At 40.8% G+C, this 26,331-nt stretch overlaps 1 protein-coding gene across 7 annotated transcripts in view; it reads left to right on the top strand.

Moving 5' to 3' along the window:
• Positions 1–24,132, top strand: part of STK38 (serine/threonine kinase 38) — a 41,488-nt gene extending 17,356 nt beyond the window's left edge. For 2 of the 7 annotated variants that reach the window (XM_025990823.2, XM_072731027.1), the window contains exons 3-14: positions 102–153; positions 1,013–1,135; positions 3,079–3,162; positions 7,248–7,371; positions 9,676–9,830; positions 13,007–13,109; positions 13,929–13,990; positions 18,831–18,948; positions 20,000–20,123; positions 20,326–20,421; positions 21,309–21,403; positions 22,098–24,132. In XM_025990823.2, coding sequence (XP_025846608.2) covers positions 102–153; positions 1,013–1,135; positions 3,079–3,162; positions 7,248–7,371; positions 9,676–9,830; positions 13,007–13,109; positions 13,929–13,990; positions 18,831–18,948; positions 20,000–20,123; positions 20,326–20,421; positions 21,309–21,403; positions 22,098–22,225 — 1,264 coding nt within the window. In that variant the 3' untranslated portion in view covers positions 22,226–24,132. Of the gene's footprint in view, positions 1–101; positions 154–1,012; positions 1,136–3,078; positions 3,163–7,247; positions 7,372–9,675; positions 9,831–13,006; positions 13,110–13,928; positions 13,991–18,830; positions 18,949–19,999; positions 20,124–20,325; positions 20,422–21,308; positions 21,404–22,094 lie in introns of all 7 variants that reach the window. The other 5 variants (XM_025990821.2, XM_025990822.2, XM_025990825.2 and 2 more) reach the window with 3 other exon arrangements.
• Positions 24,133–26,331: the final 2,199 nt, after the last annotated feature.

Genomic DNA, 26,331 nt, shown 5'->3' with positions numbered 1-26,331 from the left:
TTGAGATTTACCTGTTTATATCATTTTAAAGATACTATGTTTATATAGACTTTTCAGAAAAGTATTCAGTTGTTATTTCAAATATCTTTATTTATTTTTAGACAAAAGAAGTTAGAAAAAGTGATGGAAGAAGAAGGCCTAAAAGATGAAGAGGTAATTCATATTGGGAAATTTTTCCTTGAACCCAGCATGGCAGATCTTGCCCAGCAAGTTGTTAGCCTTGGTGCATAGGGAAAGGGTCTTGGCTTAGTAACAGAGGAACTTATGAGAGCTGGTGTACTTCTGGATTTAGGTATTTATGCAAAGGGAGAAATTAATTACTAAGTACCAGGGAGAAGAATATTTATCTAGGCACAATTATAGTAAATTAACTAGATTTAGAATTCTAGGAAAGAGATGAGATCACATTAAAATTTAAAAAAACAAATTATAACATATTTACAGAAATCATGGGAAAGTCTTTAAGAAGTGGTGCCAATTTCTGAAATCATTATCAAGGCAAAATATCAAATCAGCTCTTCCCCCAATGCCTACAGATGCGGTAGGAAAAAAATACAGTTAAAAAACTGTGCAAAGAACTGAAATGAGAGTGGAAATGCTTTCAAAAATAGGAATGAATCATAGAATCCAGGAAAACCCAAAAAACCCCAACAAACCCAGAAGGAAATTTAAAAAAGCTCATACCCTTTTATTTTATATGCAGAAATTAAAGGAAAACATTGATTGTTTATTCTTCCTTCATTAGAAAAGTTCAAATAGTTGATTGCCAAAGTTGGTAGAGTCCTCAGAGGAGGCAGGCACCCATCTGTTCTCTATGGTTTGGTTATTGTGTCCAAATGCTGGGGTGGGGAGATTTGACCTCTTAAGGGTTCTTCTGTGAGGCTTTCACGTGTGAGAAGGTTGTGCTTAGTCTGTGTGGCCCTGCTTTCCAATCACAAATAAGACTGTTAAGGAGTTGCAGTGTTTCAGTTCCTCCCCTTCCCACCTCTCTTTCCCTTTATTTAAACATTAGAAGCGACTGAGGAGATCTGCGCATGCTCGGAAGGAAACAGAGTTTCTTCGTTTGAAGAGAACAAGACTTGGATTGGAAGATTTTGAGTCCTTAAAAGTGATAGGCAGAGGAGCATTTGGTGAGGTAAAAAAACCACAGCTACTTATCAGATATAAAAACACCACAGAACTTTGAAGCTGCTGACATACTCATGATTGTTAATAGAACTGAAATATGGGGTAGATAGGTCAGGCATGCCAGCCCCACATTGTAACTGCTCTGTCTGTCCTTTCTTTCTTTCCCCCTCCCCTGTCCCAGATCTCTGATTATTCTTCTGTTTTGCCAGAGATGATGATGTTCTAAGTATTGATCTAGAGGGAGAGTTGAAAGGTAGAAGGAAATCAATATTTATTATTTACTGAGTGCTTCTCTCCTACAAGAACTCATTTTATGGATTATGAAATTAAGACTCAGGGGGGATATATAATGTTCTGTTGTCACATGCATTGAGCAGCAGCCCCAGAAGTTGGGCCCAGGAATTCCTGAATTTTTTCTTAAAGTTTTTTTTTTTTTTTTAAGATTTTATTTATTTATTCATGTGAGACACACAGAGAGAGAGGCAGAGACACAGACAGAGGCTCTCCACGGGGAGCCCGATATGGGACTTGATTCCAGGACCCTGGGATCACAGCCTGAGCCAGAGGCAGATACTCAACCACTGAGCCACTCAGGCATCCCTTTCTTAAAGTTTTTAATCACCCAGTGCTCATGATGACAAAGTGCTCTCCTTCATCCCCATCACCTATTTCACCCATCCTCCTGCTCACCTCCCCTATGGTAACCATCAGTTTATTCTCTATAGTTGAGAGTCTGTTTCTTGGTTTGTCTTTCTCTTTTTCCTCCTTGACCCATTTGTTTTCTATCTTAAAGGAGTTCCTGATCTTACATAAGCTCTTGCTTTTCCCAGCATCACACTGCCTCTCTAAGAGCAAACTAATAGCATATCTGTACCCTTCATTTCTTCCCCCAGATTGCTATTGCTCTGAAAATAGTTCCAGGAGACAGAATTTATAGAAATAGGTTATGCAGATAGTGGTAGAGAGCTGAAAGCATCTGCAGCTTTGTCCTACCTGGTCTCGTAGATGCATCCTGCTAGGTCATAAGGGCAGTCTGGTGGGGAGGGTTTGAATGAGCCCATGTGAGGTCATCATCGTTAATGGTAAACACCCAAAGTGGACTACTTACTGATGCAATAGTTTCATTAACTTTGTATAAAAGGAGTAGCATATTATTAAAAACCCATACCTAGGGGGAAATGTGAGTACCTACTGAGAAGCACAAGTCAAAAAATTAAATTGATCCCTCAGTGTTCAGAATCCCTGTTGGCTCCTGGGAAGAGGGAAAGGTACAGTACTCCCTCTGAAAGGACTGCTTAGTGAGGAAGGGACCTCAGACTCAGGAAAAACAGGAAGAAAGGTACAGGGAGAACAAAGCATACATATCTTATGGGGATAGGGGGAGGATGTGTGGGGACTTGCCAAGAGATTTATCTTTGGGTTGATAGACCATTAGTTTTCTTTTCATCATAAAATTATCTGTTCTTTCTAAAAACATTGGAAGATAAAGAGAAAGGAAAACTGCATAAAACTCCATTTCCCTAATTATACCTTTTAGGTTTTTTCCTTCTTGACGTTTTTCCTACCCATAAGCTTTTGCTGTTGTTTTAAACATTGTTGTAATCGATTCCTTAGGTTTTCTGAGCTGACTGGATGGATATGTGGCATGGGTATAATGAATCCTTAAATTTGAAAGTGAGGGTTTTAAATTAGGTGGATTTATTCAACGAAGGAGTGAAACCTGTTCAGATGTGGAGATGTTTGAGAATGTTTTCAGGGCTGACTTCATGATATATAATAAATATATCCATTCTGGAACATTAAAAAAGCGCTTTTTTTCTGCTTTGTTATTGCTGGTTGCTTGTATTAATAGTGTAATACTTTTTTGGTTTAAATTATTTCTTAAAACACATGAAAGCATTAGAATGGCATTGTGAACTTTTGACTTGACATTTCTTTTATAACTTTTAGGTGCGGCTTGTTCAGAAGAAAGATACAGGGCATGTGTATGCAATGAAAATACTCCGTAAAGCAGATATGCTTGAAAAAGAGCAGGTAAACCACAATTGTAGGAGTGATTTTAGTCAGCTGATAAATTTTGTGTCATGTAAAACTGTTCTTTTTGTTTATTTGAAATGTATTTTATTACAGTTTTCTTTAGCACTGATTCATGTATGAATGTACATATAATTACTTTTCTTTCCCCAACGAAGAAGCAGTTACATATATTGTAAAAGTACAACTAATACCTTATGTTGTATGGTCTTTTAAACGTTGAAAACCTATTAGAAGCATCTGCTGTTCGTGTCTCCCATTTGATCACAAGCTGTGGTTGTCATGAGGAGCCTGTTTTTGAGGTCACCCTTGCTGTGGTACCGTGTTCCTACTGAATGCTGAGAGAAATTGTATATATATACCTTGGAACTGAGACTTCGGAATTAGCAATCTAAAACGTGTCTTAATACGCTTCATTCTGTACACTCGAACCAAAGTTGGGTCTTCTGACCCGCTCATTATTACCCAAGAGAGGAGACCAGTCTTCATTCGAGTGAATTTGAAAAAACCTAATGCAAACGGCAGAGCAGTGCAAATTCTCCTTTAAGGAGTAAGAACGCTTTCTAAAACCTAAACCTACTTTGCATATAGTTTTAAAAGATGCAGAAATAGGGATCCCTGGGTGGCGCAGCAGTTTGGCGCCTGCCTTTGGCCCAGGGCGCGATCCTGGAGACCCGGGATCGAATCCCACGTCGGGCTCCCGGTGCATGGAGCCTGCTTCTCCCTCTGCCTGTATCTCTGCCTCTCTCTCTCTCTGTGTGTGACTATCATAAATAAATAAAAATTAAAAAAAAAATGCAGAAATACTTTATGCAAAATAAAATGTTAAATATTGGACAGTATGTTAAAAACAAAAATGCAGCCTTTCTGTAAATCTAATATCATTCAGCAGTTTGCTTAAGAATAGATTGTAGTGGGTGATGCCTGCATAGGTCCTGTAAAGGATCAGATGCCCTAGGAGAGAACAGAGAGACTGTGGCAAGGAGAGCTCTGGGTATAGAGTGTAAGAGCAGGGATGGAGACCAGCCCCACACCCAATCCCTTTCTGCCTCATGAAAGGAGGCATAATCACTAAGGCTTCTCTGCCCTTCTTTTAAGTGCCAGTCACCATTTGGAGTTTTTATTTTCTCTTTAATTTTCATGTATTATCCATATGCTTAGACTCATGGGAATTTTGGTTGAGAGTATCAAATACTCTGGCAGTGAACCTTCAGACACCATAGCTTATGCTAATACCAACCTCATTCAGAATGCTCAAGAGCCCTGTTTGTGTATTATCTAAAAATTAGTGTGCACTATGGGTGTAGGCACTGAAAGAGTTTCAGTCTTGGAAAGGGAAAAGTACAACTGTATGGATTAGTCACTATACTTTGTATTTCACAAGTAAGGTTTATTTTTACAAGACCTATTTCCTGTTGTTTTAACCAACGCTCGAAATGTTTCTTTATCAAAGAGTGTTCAGAATCAAATTGTAAAAAGAAGTGTCCATCATGACTTTCACTTATTGATCCTTCATAGTTCGTGCCAGTTGCCCAGAATAGTCACAGATTATGATCCAAACATATGGTGTAAAATATTTTTTCAAGTTGTACTTTCTTCAAAAATCATTTTCGAAAGTTTTCCTACATGAGAGTAGAGGGACTTTGTGAAAATTAGGGTTTTTATTTTATTTTTTATTTATTTTTTAAAGATTTTATTTATTTATTCATAGAGATGCAGAGAGAGAGAGAGGCAGAGACACAGGCAGAGGGAGAAGCAGGCTCCATGCAGAGACCCTGACGTGGGACTCGATCCAAGGTCTCCAGGATCACGCCCTGGGCTGTAGGCGGCACTAAACCGCTGCACCACCAGGGCTGCCCAAAATTAGGGTTTTTAAACAGTACATTAACTGAATTGTTAGCTCACCTTGCTGCTGGACTCTGCTCCCTGGGTTGAATCTCAGTGTGGTCTAGTTAAAGTTTCTGGCTGTAGACATGGCCTGGATCAGCCATCTTGAAGAAGCATAGTTTGTGCTAGGGTGTGAGGGGAGGTAGACCAGCCAGTGCAAATCCATTACTTTTGGGTAGGGCTGACAAAATTTAGATTCAGAGCCTAACTTTTTGTTAGGTAGAGTACATTATCCATAGGAAAAGTTTTTTGTTTGCTTTTACTAAACTGAATAGGAATTAAAGCTACTCGCTGAGAGTTCAGGTTGTTATTCTCATCCTTAGGATAGAAATTTTGCTATCTGGAAAATTTTAAAGGATAAGAGACCAGCACTTAGTTTTTTCGTGTGTCTCTTACATTGCAAAAGGAAAACCTCCAGTTGTGATGCCAGTATAGTATTAGGATGGGACAAAAGATAGACTTATCTCTGCTCTTTTCTTTTCATGTTTAGGATAGCAACTAGCATGTAACTGTCCACTCCATTAAATATTTATGGAACAAGGAAAAGGAACCTCTGATGTGAATTGCACCTCTGGTTCTTCCCTCCCTGATCCTATATTTACCTGACTCCACTACTATCTGGATCTTGAGGTTCCTAGCTGCTGTTTCAGCCCCAGGAAAGAAGGGCAAGATGTGCACAGGTTGCCTATAGCTTTCCCCTTGACAAACAGTGAATGTTGCACTCACTTCCACGGTGAGTGATGAGTGGGAGTGGTTATGCCTTGCTTTTTCTTTGACTCCCTACACCAAGTAGAAGCTCTTCTCTGGAGCCAGGAGAGCAGAGGCAGGTGGAGGTTGACTTGCGCAGTCTTCACATCTGCTAATGCCAGGGGCAGATCCCCATCTGCAGTTGAGCAAGTGACATTTGTGTTTTCCACAAGCTTTGCTTCTGTAGGAAAGCCGAGGAAAAGCATCTGCTCCTACGCAGCTTCTTTGTGATTTCCTAGCACTGTTCCTTACCACCCTTCTTCCATTTCCTCACCCTTGTACCCTAGAGATCTACAAAAGGAAAGTTTTCTGCCACCTTGAAGCTATTTAAAAAGTTCCCAAACAATTTTAGTAGAGCCTTGAAACCAAAATCTGTAAACTCAAGTACTCTGAGGCCCGCGGGAAGAATGGGGCAGGTTCCATGTAAGATGGGAGAGAGGAGTGAGAGCTGTGTCTTACTGGAAGAGCAAATGCCTGGCTTTGCTAAAGACATTCCAATAAAACAAGCATATAGAACACTGTATCAAACAAAACAACAGCCATGGGCTGAGTTTGCCACAGAAGTGCCAGTTTGTGAGCTATGGTACATCTTCACCTCCTAACATGGAGTAGAACTCAAGCCCTTCAACATATGTTAAGAATAAAATTTCTACTCAAGAATTGGACTGGGTCTTAATAAACATAGATCTGATTGAACTCAGTTTTACATTTTGTGACACATAAGAGGAGAGAGAGGGAGTGGGATTTGATAACACACAACAGTGTTTTGATTACTATTACATATTTAAAGTAGATAAGGTAAATTTGATAATGAAACATTATTTTAATGAAGTAATTCTGCTGGTTCTCCCAAACCTTTGGTGACTTGGTCTCTTTAGCTAGGTAAGTTTAGTAAGAGCAGAAAACTGGCAATAGAAATTTGAATCAGTAACTTTTCTTAGGTATTCTTATATTACAATTCAGTAAGAACTGAGCAGTTAACTCTGTGAACAGCAGTGAACTGAATGCTGTGGAATAGTATTCTAGAATTGTCAACTAGGGCATTGTCATTGCTGATGTCATCGCAGACCCGAGCCAGGACTTACTTATTTAGAGAGTCTCATCTCGGGGCCTTATTTTTGTCATAAAAGATTATTGGAACAAAAAGCTGTGCAAAGAATGGTAGTTTTAATTAATCAGAGGTTCAATTTATAGCACTGTGAAAGTTGCCGTTTGCATTATAGCCATTCATTGTGTTATTTTTTTAAGCCTTTCATCACTCAGGTGTTCATGACTGAATACCTTCAAGTCAAATGTTGTCTGTTTTGAGTTCATACGTTTGCCTGAGCAGAAATTAGTTCTTTTGCATCATCACAATTTAATACTCAAACAGTATTTAAATTGTTTAAACAAATATACAGTCGAATAAAGCAGAGCAAGGCTTGTCATTAATCAAATGCGTATACCTCCAGGTTGGCCACATTCGTGCGGAGCGTGACATTCTAGTGGAGGCAGACAGTTTGTGGGTTGTGAAAATGTTCTATAGTTTTCAGGATAAGCTAAACCTCTACCTAATCATGGAGTTCCTGCCTGGAGGTAATTACTTGACGATGAAAGGTCATTTTTCCTTTTTGTTCTGTGGTTTCTCTCTCACGTCAATTAACCCTCCTTTCTACTTTTAATCGTGCTCACAAAGTTGCTTTCTATATCTTTTTTAGGTCTGTAAAGGAGGTCAGTAACCTGTCTTGTGCTGGGGTGCCTTTCTACAATTCTTAGTGCCATAAAAGTAACCTCATTCATTCTCATGATTTCAGATGGACATTTCTTTCTTTTCTTTTTCTTTTTCAATATAGGAATACAATAGGGACTCTGCTTGCTCTCCTGTCAATGGGAATCATGTATAATCAGTACCCAAGTGACCAAATTGAAGCTATTACTTTTTTTGCTTCAGCTTTTTTGTTCTTTTTCTGTAACTTCTATTAATGAATGAATCTCTCATTACATTATATTAGTAGTCAGAATCAATTTCTCATATTTGAGATTTCAAGTTTTATATAACCCAGCATGTGTATCTCCTAAGACTGCTCCAAAGTAAACCCATAACAGAACATACCATCTGTTCTGGGGAAGACAGTCTGTTTGCCAGTGAGCTGATGAGCTGTGAGCAAACTCTGGTGGCCAAAAAAGAAAACTTTTTTTTCTCTTTGGTTCTATAGCAAAGCAAAATGCAACTGTAGTATAATATTTTGATCCTGTGAGAACCTTTAATTAGATCTAGGGTCATCAATTTTTAATGAACAATTAAAGAAAGGAGTCTGTGTAGTAGAATGAGGAAAAACTTTTGAACATTTAGAAGCCAGTTCTTAAATAGGAATAAAACCCAGCTCAGCCACCAGCCCCTTGACACATGTCTCCTCAAGCCTTTAAGTACACCATCTTCCATAGCTTCTCATGTCTCCTGGACCCTGCCCTTTGCACTTGGTGAAGCTGGCCTGCAGAGCCATAGACCATCTGACTTGAGCTCTCTGATCATCTGGGCAAACTTGCACAGGTGAGGCCATTGGCTATTCTCCTGGGCCACAGCACTAAGGTCACATAGCTACCCTAAAGCTAGCCTGAGTGCACCATGTCTCTGGTGTGCCTCCAGATTGAATAGGTAGCTGCCAGGAGTGATTAGGGAATCCTGGCTTTCAAGTCTTGGGTCAAAAAAGAGAGCATTTTAATAAGTGGTTTAATTTTTTGCCTGAGCATAAAATATCCACTCTTCCAAGAACACATGAAATTCCCCCAAAGTTATAAATGAAATTCACAAAGTGGCATGATGCTGTATTAAAATCAGAGGTTTCTTTCTCTTTTCCTTTTTTCTGACCATAAATGGCTTTATGTGGAATCTAAACTGAATCTTTCCTGTTTCTCTTAGCTTTAAACTACTTATACATATTTTTTCTTTGCTTTGCTTTTTGTCTAACCATTGAGTTAGGATCAGAATTTTTTTTTTCCATTTTATGTTGCTGATATTAAGCAGAGATAATTAAATTTTGACTTTGCAGAAAACTAGGGAGTTTACCTTTTATCTGATAGAATACTGATACTGTGTCATAAAAGTTGCATAAAGCCTATCGGTGTATATTTAACTACCTATAATAAAACTCTGGAGAAGAAACTCCACTGATCTCAGGAGGTGTTCACTTTGCACTTTGGGGAGGCAGCCATTACATAGCTCAGTACATAGCATTTTCAGTTCCTTTTTACCTTTTGTTGACTTAAACTCTGCTACCTAAATCACACCTTTTTATGTTCAAGTGTTTTGTGAGTAGAGACTGGAGACCTTATTTTCAGCTTTCTCATATATTTAGTTTTTGTTTGGCATTTCGACCTCTCTATAATAGTGGCAGTACTGCCTGTGTGGAAATGCCATTTGGTTCTAGGTTATAGAGAAGTTGGCAGGCAAAATGAAAAGTGAAGTAATTTTTTCCCACTCCAAAAATTTACTGTAAGCAAATTGTGTGTGAGCGTGTGTGTGTGTGTGTGTGTGTGTGTGTGAGAGAGAGAGAGCGAGAGAGAAAGGGATTTCCTTTTTCTCTCTAAATCACAATGTAAATCAATGCTCAGTGGTCAGCATCAGGTTAGGTTAAAAACATTTTTCTCTCCGTGGCTGTGAATTTTACTTTTAAGTCTAAGTCTTAGAGACTGTTTACCATTTCCACCCATATTGGCAGTGTGGGGTCAGTTTCTGGAACACAAAAGAGGCTTGTTTATTACTGCCTTATGTAGGCTGATAGGGAAGACCAATCTGGAAACTGGCGCTTACTTATGTATTGTGTGTGTGTGTGTGTGTGTGTATGTGTGTGTGTGTGTGTGTGTGTGTGTGTGTGGTGTCTTATATCTTCTTGTTTGCAGGGGACATGATGACCCTATTAATGAAAAAAGATACCCTGACAGAAGAGGAGACTCAGTTTTATATAGCAGAAACAGTATTAGCCATAGACTCCATTCACCAACTTGGATTCATCCACAGAGACATCAAGCCAGACAACCTTCTCCTGGACAGCAAGGTACTGTGGTAGGGGAGAAGCATGCCTGATGTGTGTTTCCTCATCTGAGGAGTCTCTGCTTTCACAACTGTACCATTTATAATCACAGTAAGGAAGCTGGGCACTGCCTTTTGAGGTGGGGGTGGGTGGTCAGTAAGCTTGCTGTTACTTCCTTTCTCTGAAATGCATATGATTCTATAATTTGATTGAATATTCTTTTTAAAAGTAAAGGACATTTTCAAAAATGATTAAGAGGAAAATTGACTTAGAAGCTTATTTTATGATAAAGCCAAAGATAGTCATCTTTTCCTAGCATATAATTAACTATTCAAATGCATCACCTATTGGGAACCCCTCTGTTGGCAAACCTTATTAGTTGACGAACCAGCTAAGAACCAGGAAGTAAGACAAACAAAAACAACAAAGTCTCTCCCAAAGTTCAGGTTCCAGATCTTTTGTCCTCTGTGTAAAGAAGAGTCCTGCTCAACCTCTGTACTGCTCTGTTTGTAATTTTCTTCAGACATGCAAATGAGTTCAGTCGCTTGGTTCTTAAACTCATAGCAAATGTGAAGAGAATCGCTGTGCTGCTAGATTGCTGGCTGCTCCTTGGCACGTCTCCCCACTGTCCAGAACTCACGTATTTATAAAGTGGATATATTGTTCCAGAGAAGCTCCAAAATCTTTTCCAGCTGTAAAATTTTAGGATGTTTTGTTCTATTACACAGTTGTCTGGACTGAACTTTTAAGTAGAACAGTGAATGTGATTCTTATATTTTTCTTTTTTGCCATTTTTTAAAAGTTTTATTTATTTAAGTAATCTCTACACCCAGTATGGGGCTTGAACTCATGACTCCAAGATCAAGAGTCACATGCTCCACTGACTCAGCCAGCCAGGTGCCCCTCTTCCTGTCTTTTGATAATTTTCTTGGGATCTTTGAAAAACTTGAACTTTTGGTATACTTTCTTTAAAAAACTTTTATCTTAAAAAAAAAAAAACTTTTATCTTTCTATTTCAAAATGGCAGGAGATTTACCAAATAATTTCTTCTGGTTAGTAGCTTTTTTCCTTCTCATAAGAATATATACATAGTAGAAAATTTGGACAGTACCAAGAGTTATAAAGAAGAAAAATACCTATAATCTGATCATTCAAAGATAATTACTGTTTTGGTAAAATAGCCTCAGTACCTTTTCTGTCTGTGTCTATAATTTATATACAGTTAATATCCTAAAAGTACTTTAAAAATATTAATGTATATAAATTATTCTTTAAGATTTTATTGATTTATTTGAGAGAGAGAGTATGAGCAGGGAAAGGGGCAGAGGGAGAAGCAGGCTCCTCATTGAGCAGAGAGCCTGATGAGGGCCTGAATCCCAGTACCCTAGGACCCTGGGATCATGACTGGAGCTGAAGGTGGATGCTTAACTGACAGCCACCCAGGCGCCCCTCAAATTTTTCTTCTATGTCATTATGTTCAGATATATTTTTAATAGAGTACTGGCCCTACTTTCTGTGGTTGGATTCAGATGCCCTGGTCCTGTATCCAAATGAATTAGTGCAGGCTTAGTTGAACCCTGTAGTCTGTGTTGAGGTCCAGCAAGCATATTGAAGGGCAAGACATTGGGGCTTCAATATAACTGAGGAGTGAGGAACCCTTGTAGGTGCACATTTGCTCTCTACAAGATGCTAGCCCAAACTTGTAGAAAAATGTTCTCACGAACAAGCTCATTTAGGTGTTCAGCCATACAGATTCTAGAAGTGAAACTGGATGTTTTGAGTTCCTGCTGCATACTTAAAAAAGCTACAAAATTCCCTGAAATTAGGCTTGATTAGCATCTGCTCCAGTACTGTTTTTTTCCATTCCTGTCTTAGAGGTATCTAGGTAAAATGTAGTTTTGAGAACTATAAATTAAACTCTGGCCCTTGACTTGTACAACATATTATTTGCAGATCTCAAACAAGTGGTACCAAGTTAGCAAGCTCAAGGCTGTCTTCGTTTGGCAGTTTACGTTATTGTGCATGCATACACATGTATGCAACACACACAAGGCCAAACCTAAGGGGATTTCTTCAAAATAAAACTTGACCCACCTGGCAGGGTTTCTGTAGCCTCCTTGTATCCTGAGAAGTTTGTATGTTAAAGTATGTCTGAAGGAAGGTGGTGGAAAGACCACAGATGTTGAAATCACTGGGGCTTAACCCTTGCCGTGCCACTTCTAATTGTACGACCTTGAGCAGTGTGTAGATCCCTGCACATCAGGATTCCCTCCCGTAATTTTGGCTTTATTTCCTTACCTACTTGAAATTTCACTACTGCAAGGACACCTACCTCTTTCTCAGGACTGGTTATGTGCACTAGGTAAGGAGCTTTATGTGCATTAATTCTCATCATTCCTACCAGGAAGATACCATTATTTCCATTTTCCAGATGAGATCAGGGGGTTTCGAGAGGGTAGGTAATCCTGGTCTGGGGAGAAGGAACATGGATTGATTTCTGGCTTTGGTTCTCCCATTTCATCAGTAAGCCATTTAACAAGTCTGAGTCAGTGAAGTGCGGCTTAAGAGTTATAAATGAGATGATACATTTAAAGCATGAGGCCTGGCTCAGAGGAGGTGTGAGTGTTCCTTGAAGAGAATGATAAATCATAAGTGTCTACTTATGATTAAAATATAGTATAGCAACATTTGTCAGGAACTATGTAATAACATTCATTCTCTGTCTTTGGAATAATTTATCCCTTGGACTGTAGCCTAATGAAACAATTCAAGAGTAAAAGTTACATGAACAAAGACTTGTTCATTTATTCATTATTATTATTTTTTTTAATATATTTTTTTAATTTTTTAAATTTATTTATGATAGTCACAGAGAGAGAGAGAGGCAGAGACACAGGCAGAGGGAGAAACAGGCTCCATGCCCTGGGAGCCCGACGTGGGATTCGATCCCGGGTCTCCAGGATCGCGCCCTGGGCCAAAGGCAGGCGCCAAACCGCTGCGCCACCCAGGGATCCCCATGTATTCATTATTTAACAATCATTTGTTGAAACCATCCTCTGTACCTCTATCATAGCGGTGCTTATAATCTACATCACATGAGAGTGAGAATTAGAAACAGATATTTTGAAGAGCCAGAAAATATAACGTCTGTTCCACATCTGAGAATGTTCATCTTCCATTACCTTATTTCTTCCCCACAGGGCCATGTGAAGCTTTCTGACTTCGGCCTTTGCACAGGACTGAAGAAAGCACATAGGACAGAATTTTATAGGAATCTGAACCACAGCCTCCCCAGTGATTTCAGTAAGTGTCAGTAGTGGTGTTAGCCTTTGTATCCCTTCCCTGGGCCTAGAAGAGCTGTTCCCCAGATAACCAAAGTATGCAGGACAGATTAGGAGATTCTCACAACCTGAGTCTAGAGAATGAAAGTATCTTCCCAGGTGTGCCTGTGGTTTTTATTGTATAGAGAGGCAAGATGAGTGCTGCCGGATATATTAAGGCGGATGTTGGAAAGAGCCTTCTTTGGACCTCTACTGAGAAGCGGGGGATGTATCTGGGTCAGGCAAGCAGTAGAGGAAAAAGTCCTGGGACCAGCTCTGGATGAGATTTATCCTAGGTGCTTCTTTCTGTCATGGCAGAAAGAAATTGATCTTTGTAAGTTTTATTTTCACTCCAGCACCGTTAAACTATTAAAACTATGCAGTACAATTACAGTTCATCCTGGAGAAGGTTATGCCAAAAATGTATTCTAAATTCAGAAGTCTTTGAATACATGCTAATTATTACTCTTGGAAACTTGATGGTAATTTTGAGAAATTATGAGTATCTTAGGTCTACTTTGGGACCTTCGCTTCTGATGAAACTGTATTCCCTGTAATTCTGATGAAGGCCTGTATCCTCTATGGCCGCATGACCCATGTGACTGTGTGATTCTTCGAGCTAATGCTTCAGTGACTTTGATTTGGGTTTATAGACTTGCTGGGAGGTGTGTTAGATCTAGAGTTACTGATGTACAAGCTGGAAAAGCAAGACCGAAGTCTCATGTGGCTTGAATCAGAGCCTGAAAAAATATTAAACATACCTGTCTGAACTTTGACTAGAACTTGTTCTCTCTACTTTTAGCTTTCCAGAACATGAATTCCAAAAGGAAAGCAGAAACCTGGAAAAGAAATAGACGTCAGCTAGTAAGTAATATCTGTGGCTTCCTAAATTGCTGCAAACTGAGTATGAGTAAATTTTAAAAATAGGCACAGAAATTTGCATCCAATAAGTGTTGACAGCATATCTATTCCTTGCTTTTAAGATTACCTTGACAGAACACTATCGTTTTGCCAGTGGCACCAAAGGTAGTATTTTGATGAAGGGAAGATAATTTTAGATTGTTTTGGTTGTGACATTTTTAGTGGGGGACCTCATCCTGACCTTTTACAAGACAACCCCATTCCTTCCTATTCAATCTGTTCTCTTTTTTTATGGTGTTGTAAAGGGGTTATTTTTGAATTGGAGGTCTCTCAAAATGAAAGTAAGTTACAGATACCTACCCAGAGCTTTAAGGCCGCGGTTCTCAGACTTTTAAAATTTTGATTCACTTAGGCAAGTGAAGACTATTCAGTTCACCTGCCCCACCCTTTCCTACTTTGTGGTAGAAAAGAGAACTTAGTGATAAAAATTGGAGAGAAATTTAAAGAAAGTGCTTATAACTTACTATATAAATAAATATATACACAAAATTATGGGCTACAAGCTTAAAAATAAGTAACATTATTGCATTTACCTTGATGATATGTTGGAAGTGATTTTAAATATACAAAGTCACCAGTGAAATATTGCTGTCTAGGCAAACTTTTATTCTCATTCATTGGTTTATATCTGAAGTATAATCTTGTGTTCAAATGTCTAGTTATTGACCAGAGATAATAGAAGTGTGTATCACCACATACTTAGACTTACTTTGCTAGAAGCCCATAGCGAATGGAATAAATGATCGTAAAGCTAAACTAACAGTTGATCATAGAAAGCAAAAATAGCAGCTGTGGAAAATGATGACTAACTTGGAATGATGGTCATGCACGTGTATCCTCTAGAAATGGTGGCACTCTGCTTGTTGGTTGGTGTATACAGTAGTAACTTGGCGGGTTTGCCAAATACTTATTTGGGTCAGCCTTCTTAGTAAAATACTGAATTAGAGTTCTCTGTAGTATTTAGTAAGTCACTGGTAAGTAGTTGTCCGTCCTAGTGAAAATGGATGCCTGTAGGGTTGTTTGAAGAAAGCATCAAAAGAAAGGCTTGCATTTTTTGAGGCCCATTGGTGGGCCACATCAGTCACATCATGATCTCCTTTCCTTAGGAACTCTGATGCTCTTTAAGTGTCTGAATCTTGTATGTGGTTGAAAAACTGTTTACATAGCTTGTGGAGGGTTAGGAAATGTCAGGAACAAATTTGGTCAGATGCTTCTATTATGTCTCTCCATAGAGTAGTAGATCTTAACCTTGGCTGCACATCAGAATCACCTGGGGGACTTTAGAACCTATTGATGGCTGGGTCCTACTCCCAGAGATAGATTGAGTTGTATTGGGGTATATAATCTGGGTATCTGGTTTTTTGAGAGGACTCTTGGTGATTTTACTGTGCAGTGAAGGTTGAGATCCTCCACTGAAGAGACTGTTTCTCAATAGCTTCTGCATTATTGGGAAACTGATATTTACCTGTGTTTTGGAAACTAATGAAAGGTAAAAAAATCTTCTGATTTTTAAATTAAAAAAAAAAGATTTTATTTATTCATTCATGAGAGACACAGAGAGAGAGAGAGGCAGAGACACAGGCAGAAGGAGAAGCAGGCCCCATGCAGGGAGCCCGACGTGGGACTCGAGCCCGGGTCTCCAGGATCACACCCTGGGCCAAAGGCGGCGCTAAACTTTACGCTGAGCCACCCGGGCTGCCCCTACACTTTTTTAAAAGTAAGCCAAGAGTTAACCTTTGGCTACAGTGCTAATATATTTACTTTTGTTTTTTAAAGTGATTTCTATGCCCAGTATGGGGCTCAAACTCACAGCCCCAAGATTAAGAGTTGCATGCTCTACCGACTGAGCCAGTCATTTCTGGTTTTGTAATAGAAATTTCTTTAACAAAAAAAAAAAGAATTTTTTTTAACAAATAAGATATACTTAATATTCAGTTTTGGTGGAATAAATCTAGTTTCTAAGTGGAAGGGTTTCTGTAGTTTCTTAACCTTTATAATTAGAATGAAAATACTTCTCAGGGAGACCACAGTCCATGTATCAGACTTTAAAGCTTTAAAAACAACAACTGGCATTTATATTAGTTAATACATGTATTTAAAAGAAAACAGTATACAATTCTATCTGGAACAAATGAATTCCTACTTTATAGTATACATAACAATAAGTTGTAGATGGAAAATAAAACTTTAAAATTTTAGAGGAAAGTATAGGGTGGTATGCTCATGATCTTGGAGTAAGGAAGGATTTTAAAAAATCCTTTAATTTTAAAGGAAAATTTAACTTCTTGTTAAGATACAAGAAGTACGGATCATAAAGGAAAACTTGATTTTACTTTAAAGACAGAACCCTTCAGTATATTGAAAGACATAAACAAATGAAAAAATAAGCCACATGGTCCCACTATTTTGGGATTATGTTACAATTCACATGCATACCCTGCAACCCAGGGAGTCTACCAGTATTCATATGGTCTGGAGAAATTTGCACTTGTGAAGCAGGAGCCATATATAAGAATGTTTATTGCATTTTTTAATAGCAAGAAACTGGAAATAACCCCGTGTCAGAACCCCATTGACAGGAAAGTGGTTACATTTTGGGATAGAATATTTTACAGCAGTGAAAATGAATGAATTATAGCTACATGTGACATCATGGATCAATTTTAGGAGCAAAACATGGAGAAGAAAAATCAAACAGCAGAAGACTGATGTAGTGTGATACCATTTTTACAAAGCCCCAGAATAAAACCAAGATCTCATTTAGAGGCAGATGTGGGACAAAATTAAATTTCTTTTTAAAAGCAGAGGAATGATAACAAAATTGAACCATAGGGGTTAGGAGAGGTAAGAGGACGGAAGGGACAGGAGTACATGTTTAGTTCTAATGACATTGGTAATAATTCACTTCTTCAGTTGAACTCGTGGTTATTCATTTTTATTGTGCTTCATAATTTGATAATTACACACTTTTTGGTATGTAACAAATATTACATCACTTAAAGGTCATAATAGAAATGATAATCCTCACACTGGGATAAGTTATTTCCAATATGTAAAACTATAAAGAATTAATGTCCTGGATTCATAGAGAATTCCTACGAACCAATTAAAAAAAAAAAAAAGATAATGCAACTGAAAAACGAGTGGGCAAAGGATCTAAATGGGAATTCAGAGAAAAAAAGACCTGAATGGCTTATTAGTAAATGAATATATACTCAACCTTACTAGAAATAAAGGAAATACAAATTAAAACATCCCATTTCATATTCATCAGATTGGCAAAAATTTAAAAGAGTCTGTCAGAGCCAAGTGTTGGTGAGATCTGGAACATCAGGAACTCCTCCCCCCTGGGGGTGTTGCAATAGGTAATAACCACTTTGGAGGACAGTTGGAAGATGTCTAGTTAAATTAGAAGATGTTTGTAATGCAAGACCCAGTGATACTCCTCCTTTAGAGAAATTCTTGCTCTAGTGCCCAGGAGGTGTCACAGGAATGTTTATTCGGGTGTTGTCATAGTGAAAAACATTGGAAGCAACAGAAGAATGGATAAAAAAAACCACTGTGACATTTGTATAACAGAATACATTTGCAGTAGTGAAATGGGTGAATCAGAGCTACATGAATAAATCTTAAAATCATAATGTTAAGTTAAAACAAATTGTAGCGTTGTAGACTAATGAAGTGCCAAAGGAAACCCTTTATTAAAAGTTGAAATATTCAGGAGATAATATTATATTATTTATGCAAATATGCATATAAGCATGGCACAGCAACTTCAGAGTGGTTTTGACTTCAGTAGGGGAGGAGGGAAGGGCTATCTGGTTTTAATCGTTTCTATAGTTTTATGTCTTTTAAAAAAACAATTGATCTGAGACAAATATGGCAGATTATTAACTTCTCTTTAATATGGGCAGTAGGTGTTGTGTGTTGTGTTGTCTGTTGTTTTTTTCTGTATCTTTGCAGTATTCCATAATATTTTCAAAAGACAACACATGTTATTTTCTATCTTAGAAGTTCTGTAATGTCAAAAGCACTTAGATTAGAGCCTTCTATGTGGTAAATCCTCAAATGCTGAGCACACTGGAAGGCTTTGAGTGCACATCCCCCTAGTATCATAGTCCTCATTATGAGAGTAGATTACTTGAGTTTAGAAAATATTCCCGTAAGAACTATTTACATAAATGAATATGTTTGGTAAATGGACATAAATCTCTAATCTGTAGGATACGACTACCTTGTAATAATAAAGCTTCCCTTTATTTAGGTTTTATCAAATTAAGGAATATTTAGGGTAGAAAGAGGGATGATTTAGACAAGGTATTTCATTTTCAAACTGGCCTCTGCCACTTAACTAGTTCTCAGCCTATGAACAAAGCTGTTTTGGGCATCAGATTTTTTTTTTTATCTGCTAATAAAGTCCTTTGCTGACTTGTGCCAGGACTACATAGGCTCAGAAGCATGTAAGAAATATGGAGCCTCGCACTCACTGGGTGCTCAGTCAGTCACAGTGCTGGTTGTTGAGATGGGTACCTTTGTCCTGATCGACCGTGGGCTTTGGGTGTATTTAGGAAGGGTCTCTTGCCTTGCTGACAAAGCTTTATTGTTCATTTTGCAAGTGCTCTGGCAAATCAGACTTGCCATTGGGCTACTGGGGCCATCCATTCTGCTTGGTTAGTTTGTGGGTCCCCGTAGGTGGTGCTTGAAACTTTCTGTCTCTAGAACAGAACTCTGAGCACCGTGCTGGCTGTGGCCCCCCCTCCCTGATGTATGGTACATGTTTCAGGCCTTCTCCACAGTAGGCACTCCTGACTACATTGCTCCTGAGGTGTTCATGCAGACCGGGTACAACAAGCTCTGTGATTGGTGGTCGCTTGGGGTGATCATGTATGAGATGCTCATCGGTAAGTTGCATGCTTTCAGAGGACATTTTGGTGCAACCAGAAGAGAGTCCCGTATTGATAATAGATGATTTCAGTTGAGGGTGGTCTAAGCACTTTTCTCCTCGTGTCTTTCAGTGTGAATTTTCCTAAGCAGAAAGCTCTTGGCCATCAAAGAGCCAACTATGTTCTCTGGCCTCCTGCATCCTGTGGTTGCTTTGCTGATCATTTATCCTGTTCTTCCCCTATTTCATCCTCTCCTTCTAGCAGCTCTTTCAGTCACTTAAATATTCATTATATGCAGAGAGCTTTAATTGGGCATTGCCTCACATACTCTTCACTTCTTTGCTGTCCCCTTCCTCTCTCTAAGCCTTCAAAGCATGGACCCCTCTGATCTCTCTCCCTCTCCCTCTAATTTGGATAATGTGTCTGTGTATTTAGAGGACACTCCAGGGGTGGGTGGCCATATTCCCGAGAGCACTAGGAGAGTAAATATGTCCATGGCAGTACCGAGTGCATGAGTCTCTGGATGACTAGAATGGTTTCTGGCTGTGTTGTCTTCTGGAACATCGGGTGGATGCCTGTGGAAGCGCATGAGATCTGTGTGGAGGGCGTGTGGAGTAATGTGGTATGAGAGTACTTATCCCCTTATCTGTAGTTCTCAAAAAGAGGCATGGTAGTCACCTTTAAAACCTAGGCTTTTTTCTTATTCAGCTTGTTTGGCACTTTACTCATATAGGGATACTCCTGGAACAGAGCCATTTTTCAATGATGTTGTTTCATCTTTTCATTTCTTCTTTGGGCGTGGTGATTTCCACCCGTGCAACGCTATGTATGTCCTCCTTTCTTTTCCCGGCTTCAGCTGTTAGCTGCTTCTCTTGTGGTACCAGAAGCACAAATTCACTTTGGGCTTAGAAGTTTGGGGGGAAATAAAAAATCAGTTTAGATGTTTTCTGGAATGAGTGGAAGTCCTGTGCATGTCATGGACGGTTAAAGATAAAATCATATTAAGGAGAGTACTCTCAGATTCAAAGTTCTGGGGAGTAAAAGCTCCGAAGTGCCTCTCTTATTACAGGGTACCCACCTTTCTGTTCTGAGACCCCCCAAGAGACCTATAAGAAGGTGATGAACTGGAAAGAAACTCTGACTTTTCCTCCAGAAGTTCCTATCTCTGAGAAAGCCAAGGACCTTATTTTGAGGTATTAGAGAACATCTCCCCCGCCTTTCACCCAGGTTTTTTGACATGCCAAAATTCATTTTTTTTTTTAACTTAAATTATTACCTGGATCTGCCCCCTGCTGTCTCCCATTCCTCTGTTTAGGAAAGAGGGGGGGATGTTATTCCATATCTTCTTCTAAAGAGACTACTTGAGGTTTGCTGAAAGGCCTCTGTCTTTTCCAGATTCTGCTCTGAGTGGGAACATAGAATTGGAGCCCCTGGAGTTGAGGAAATCAAAAGTAATTCTTTTTTTGAAGGCGTTGACTGGGAACATATCAGGTATATCCACATAAAGGCTTTCAGGATTATTTCCGAAAGGGTGTAATTTGCTTACCACTAATATAGAGGCCCCAGTATTTGGCAAGCCAGGTAAGGGAAGAGGGCTTCGGAGACAGTGAGCGTCCTTTCTTGATTTTCATTCTTGGCGGGGCTCAGGAGTCAGGGCTTGCTGTCGGCCATGTGCCCGGGGACATGGGGAAGCCAGCAGTTATTTCCAAAGTGAAGGGACATTTGAGTTCCGTGGTGAAGACAGCACTTTAAGCGTGTTGCCCTTGCTTTTACCTAGAACACACCAACCTCTGTAGCGTCGGCCACCGGAGCCGGGGTAGGAAGGAAGGACCTGGCCCCGGTGTGGGCTGTGGGGTGTGGCCAGCGCGCCGCCTCTTGCCCCCGGCCCAGCGCTGCTTCCTCGGCATTCGGCGGTTCCCAAACAAGGTGGGGACGTTGTCCTCTCCTCATAATTGTGTTCTGTTTTGCACTCTCATAAGTTTTACCTTTACCTCCTTTTTGCCACATTTTTAGCCCTCTCCTTGTTAACACCTGTGGTGGAAGGTGAGAGCCCCGCGCGAGAGGGCGCCTGGAGGTTTAGTTCCCCTTTTAACAACTGGGCAGGCCACAAGGGCAGTGCGTTAACCTCGGATTTGACTTTCTCCTCATGGGTTTTGTCTTTCTTCCCAGCTCTGGATAATTGTTAGTTATATTCTCTCATTTGGATGTGGCCAAGTGGCATGGTTGCTTGGTGTCAGAAGCTCTTCAGAGAAAGGAAATGCTGCCTGCCAGTGGGGTGGTCTTCCCGTGTCAGGCCAGGGTTCTTTTTGGAGAAAAAATTAGCTGTGAGCCATGTGAGTACTAACTATAGTAATTGTTGGCATGTCTGTTCTTGGCAGAGAGAGACCTGCTGCAATATCTATTGAAATCAAAAGCATTGATGATACCTCAAACTTCGATGAATTTCCAGAATCTGATATTCTTAAGCCAACAGGTAACATCGCCAACACTGCCTCCTGCTGCATTATAGGCCCATTACTTCCTGCCAGTTTAAGGGTTGTATTCACAGGTCAGCTAGAGGAACTTTAGTTCTTTGGGTTCTTTGTAAGTATTTTTCTAGTGCTAACGCTGGGTAGCAGTGACACCTTGTTGAATGGAGAATGAATACAAACTCCCATGGTCTCTTTCCTTATTTATTAATTTATTTTTTTAAGATCTTTAAAATTGATTTTAGAGAGTGAGCATGAGTGGGGGGAGGGGCAGGGGGAGGAGAGAGAGGATCTCTAGCAGACTCTCCATTGGCTCTCGTGACCCTGAGATCATCACCTGAGCCAAAATCAAGAGCCCGGCGCTTAACCAACTGAGCCACCCGAATGCCCCATGGACTCCCAGTGTTTACCTGCTAAATGGAGTGGGTAAATCACAAAGGTTTGTTCTTTTGTTTTATTTATTAAAGGTTAGGTAACCTGAAATGACAGAAATGGGAAAATGGAACTTTTAAAATATTTGTGACAAATGGGAGATTCAAAGACCATAGACACGCAAATGTAGAAAATTTGCAGAGTGAAAAGCAGTTTTTCCCAAATACAAACTGTGCTATCTTCTTCAGAATGTCCTGTCCTCAGTACTGAGCAGTCCATCGGGGTAAGGCAGTGAATCAACTCTCACATCTATTTCTTTCCCAGTAGCTACAAGTAATCACCCTGAGACTGACTACAAGAACAAAGACTGGGTCTTCATCAATTACACATACAAGCGCTTTGAGGGCCTGACGGCTCGGGGGGCAATACCTTCCTACATGAAAGCAGCTAAATAGCGTCCTCGAAATAGAATCCTAAATGGAGCAGAGCTCTTTGTACAACGTTACGGTTTTCCTCTTACACATTCTTTGAAAAGAGTTTCCAAGAAGTTTATGGAACCCGCCAGTATGTCATGGTAAACTCTCCTGAAATGTGACAGTAAGTGGATTCTCTTCCATAAAGCATTGGAAACCTGCAGAACAAAGACAACCATTTCTACTACGTCGGCCATAAACATCTGTACCACTTCTTCAGAAGCCTCATGAGCCAATTTGATAGAGTTCTTAAAAAACTCGTTTTCCTAAGTTCATCAGAATGAAGGAGAAAAAAAAAACAGCCATCATCAAACATTATTAAGATTGTAACATACACTTAACTGAGTATCAGCCAATTTCTGTGACAGACCTGCTTTCTGCCAATCCCACCAAGTATTTCTTTTTCCTTTACAGCTAAAAGTTCCATAGTACTAAGGAAATAAAGCAATAATGAAAGCCTCAGCAGCCAGCGTTCTGGCTGAAGGAAATGATCCACCATCCTCTGAGCAGGTGGTGAGGGTAGTGTCTCCCATACCTCGGCCTCTGGTGAGTGGCTCCTCACAGCCTCCATTCATGGTGCACTTTATTTATGGTACTAGGATAAAGACCCTGAGTCCACTGATTTATCTCCTGCCCATCTAAAACACTCATGCTGCTTTTCTGAGTGTTGGTGGGGGATCCTAGCGTGATCCATCGTCGCTCTCAGAAGACCCAGAAGCTACTGGGCTTTGCCAAGAAGTCCCAGATCATGTGGAAAACCCTTACTGTCCCTTCATGGCTGGATCAAAAAATCCTTAAGATGGATGTTGTCGCGGACCAGCAGTAGCCACAAGTGCTGTCAGCAGGAACTCGGTTTGTTCCTGGGAACACAGCAGGGAGAGTCCAGGCAGAGGCAGGAGGCCTGGAACCCTCTTGGCCAAGGTGCTGTTCCTGCTCGGTCTCCAGAACCTCCTCCGAAGTGAAGGAGCCAGCCCAGTAGAAGGCGAAAGCTGGCCTACAGGGCCCTGTAAAGCTCACTCCTCCTCAGTCCTTGGTGCAACTGTGTTTGGTGTCTCTCTCTCTCTCTCTGATATTTGTATTTGTCCTCTCCAATTTAAGTAACCATTTTGCCTTGGAATCATGATTACTGATTTTTCCTTTGCAGATGCCTTCCAGGGCAGGGCAGGGGGGGTGCTTCTCTCCAACTTAAAGGGCAGCCTGCTGCTCAGGCTGACCGGTCCTCTCTGCTGTGGCACTCTCCCAAGAGACCCTCTGAATTTTAGCACAAAGTGCCTTTTCTTTCACACCTGCCACCACCTTAAGAGGAATTTTGTGGCATCAGAAAAATGTGGAGGTTCCATACTAATGCATTAAGATTTTTGATAATTCTGAAAGCATCATTTGCACCTCTGTGGTAATTTTGCCTATGGCAAAGTGTCATGGCCAAGCGACAACAGGGAGTCCGCTTTCTGCCAGACTTGAGGTTAAGATCGACTTGAAAGGAAAGTATGTCCTGGCTTAGCCATTCTGAAAAGAAAAATGGGATATCAGAGTTACAGTAGTAAATGAAACTGCTTTGAGTTTCAACGTCTTAGAGGAAGGAAAAAGAGAATAATAGGGAAGCATTAACTTTGGTTGAAGGTAATGTTTGCCCTTTAATCTTTCACTCATGGTCTGCTAGTGAAAAGGAAGTAAATGAGATTCTTTTGTGTAACTTTGTCATTTCGTTGTATTACCAAATAGCTGAGGTTTTGATCCCGAGGTGTTTTGCAAGTATGTTTGGTAAGCACGGTAAAGAGAAGTTAGCAGGAGTGGTGATAGTCTGTGTGGGGACTGGCAGGGGATGATTTGTTTTAGGGGAAGATGCCCATATTTTAAACTTCTGAATAAACTGTGTGAAACGGTGTGAATCTGATGTGTTTTAAAGCCAGCGTGGTTCATAACTGAAAGGGGCAGAGTGCTGTGGCTTCTTTTAGCCCGTTTATCTGCAGACCATTGGAACTATTCATCACCATGTTTAAGTAAAGTGCTCTTCTGTCTCAGGGAGGCTGGGGCCTGCTTTTTTGTTCCCCGAGGATGAGCCTTCTGAGTTGGTTTGTATAAAGAGACCATCTTCTGTTGGCCCCATGCATGCATTCTTTCTGCCTGGTTCAGGGCTGCGGGGCAGTGGGGCCTCCCCCTGCAGCAAGGCCAAGGGGACACCTGCTGACAAAAGTCCTGTTAGTTGTTGGACTTCCGTACAGCTGTTTACCCGCCTGGGGTCGACCAGGACCCTCACAGGCTCCTGGGATGGGACTTTGGCAGAGCCTTTTGGGCCCTTTGGGTCCACCTGCTGGGGCCCCACATCAGCCCCTTCTCTGGGCTAGGGAAAGGAGCCTCAAAAAGAGGAAAGAAGAGCAAAGGCCATCCCGGGTCAGAACTGCAGGCAGAAGGAAGCTGAATGCAGCCAGAATGGCTGTTGTCTTTGCAAAACTTAGAGTTTCGAGAAACATGTTGGGAGCCGCTGGTTCAGCCTTGGTCCTCTTCACGGATAGTACTGCCCCCTGCTCTCTTAGGGGGAGTCAGGAAATAGGACTTGGACCGTACTGCATACTGAAGTGAAACAATGCTGATGTCATTCAGCCTCCTCTTGATTTGGGGCTACATCAGGATTTTCTTGGGTGCCTGTTTCTTTTTCTTTTTAAATTTTTTTCAAAGTAGGCTCCACACCCAACACAGGGCTTGAACTACCGACTCTGAGGTCATGCATCCCATGCTCTACCGGCTGAGCCAGCCACGCACCCCCCCCCCCCCCCGTACATTTCTTTTTAGAATTACTTTGAAAAGCTATGAATGAGTTCCTTCAGGATTAATATTCAGGCTCTGGATAGCAGGCTGCAATGTCAAAGCTCATGTATATGGCATAATAGGAATCCTCTGCCATCAACTGTTAATGCTTTTTCTCTGAATTGGTTCCTTGGCAGGTGTGTTTGGGTTTCACTCTTTCCTGGGGCTCTGTGTGGAACCCTACATGGTATTTTTTTCTTGAATTCAAAAAGGATTCAGTGAATGGTATTTCCCTTTCCTAGCTAGCATACATTTCCCTGGAATGATCTACAAAAGCCAGCACTGACTTGAAAACCACCTCCATGATGCTTTTCAGGCGTACTTTCAGGGAAGAGCATCTTGCCTAAATCACATGAAGCACCCATCATATACAGAGCACAGTACTGGGCACCCTGGGACGCACCCGGGGAGCCCCCTGTGGTCCTGAACTGCAGAGCGGTTGGAGAGTTCCCACCAAGTGGCCTAAGGGCACGCGGCACCAGCTGTGAAGTCCTGGCGGAGCAGTGTGATAGCTGACCTGGAGCTGTTGGGGGACCTGGTGGTGTTGGGGAGCTGAGGGAAGCTTCCCGGAGGGGTTTCTTTTAAGATGTATTTATTCCGGATAAGTTTCTTAATAGCAGTGACTTGGCAGAGGCGTGGAGCTGTTACTTCCTCATTTCCCTGCTCCCACTTCACCTCATCTGACTTCCGTCCCTAGTGTGAAACGTATTCATTATCCCAGGTATAAAACCTACTAGTTTTTGTTTTTATATTCATTTCTCTGGTCATGGATGTCCTGTCATAGCCTTTGGCTTCCGTTCAGTCCTCATTAAGATTTATTTATTAAGGGTTGGGGGGAGGAGGAGGGAGGCTGAGGGAGAAGCAGACTCCCCACGGAGCAGAGAGCCTGCCTTGGGGCTCCATCCCAAGACCTTGGGATCATGACCTGAGCTACCCAGGCAGCCCTTCAGCCCTCCTTACTTGATCAACCTGTTGCATGCATACTGTTGACTTAAAAAACAAAACCAAAAGACTACTCTCACCCAACTTTCTTCTTGGTGGTTTCCTTGCCACCGACTGAAATGCTGAGGATTGACTGAGCAATGCCTTTGCCCTCTTTTGACTCACGTGGTCTTGGAGATCTCCCCAACACCGGGGCTTCAGCGCCCCTTTTTGTGGGGAGTTTCTCAGTGACCAGCTTCCAGCCCCAGCCCTGGAACACTAGATCCCACGAAGCCAGGCGCCCGCTAAACACCGCAGTGTGGAAGGCCTCGTTCAGGCTCAAACTACAGTTTGGCAGTCCA

The sequence above is a fragment of the Vulpes vulpes genome, chromosome 1 (assembly GCF_048418805.1).
Source record: "Vulpes vulpes isolate BD-2025 chromosome 1, VulVul3, whole genome shotgun sequence".
NCBI lineage: Eukaryota > Metazoa > Chordata > Mammalia > Carnivora > Canidae > Vulpes > Vulpes vulpes.
Note: the sequence above shows the minus strand (reverse complement) of the source record. Positions and strands in the feature narration are given on the sequence as shown.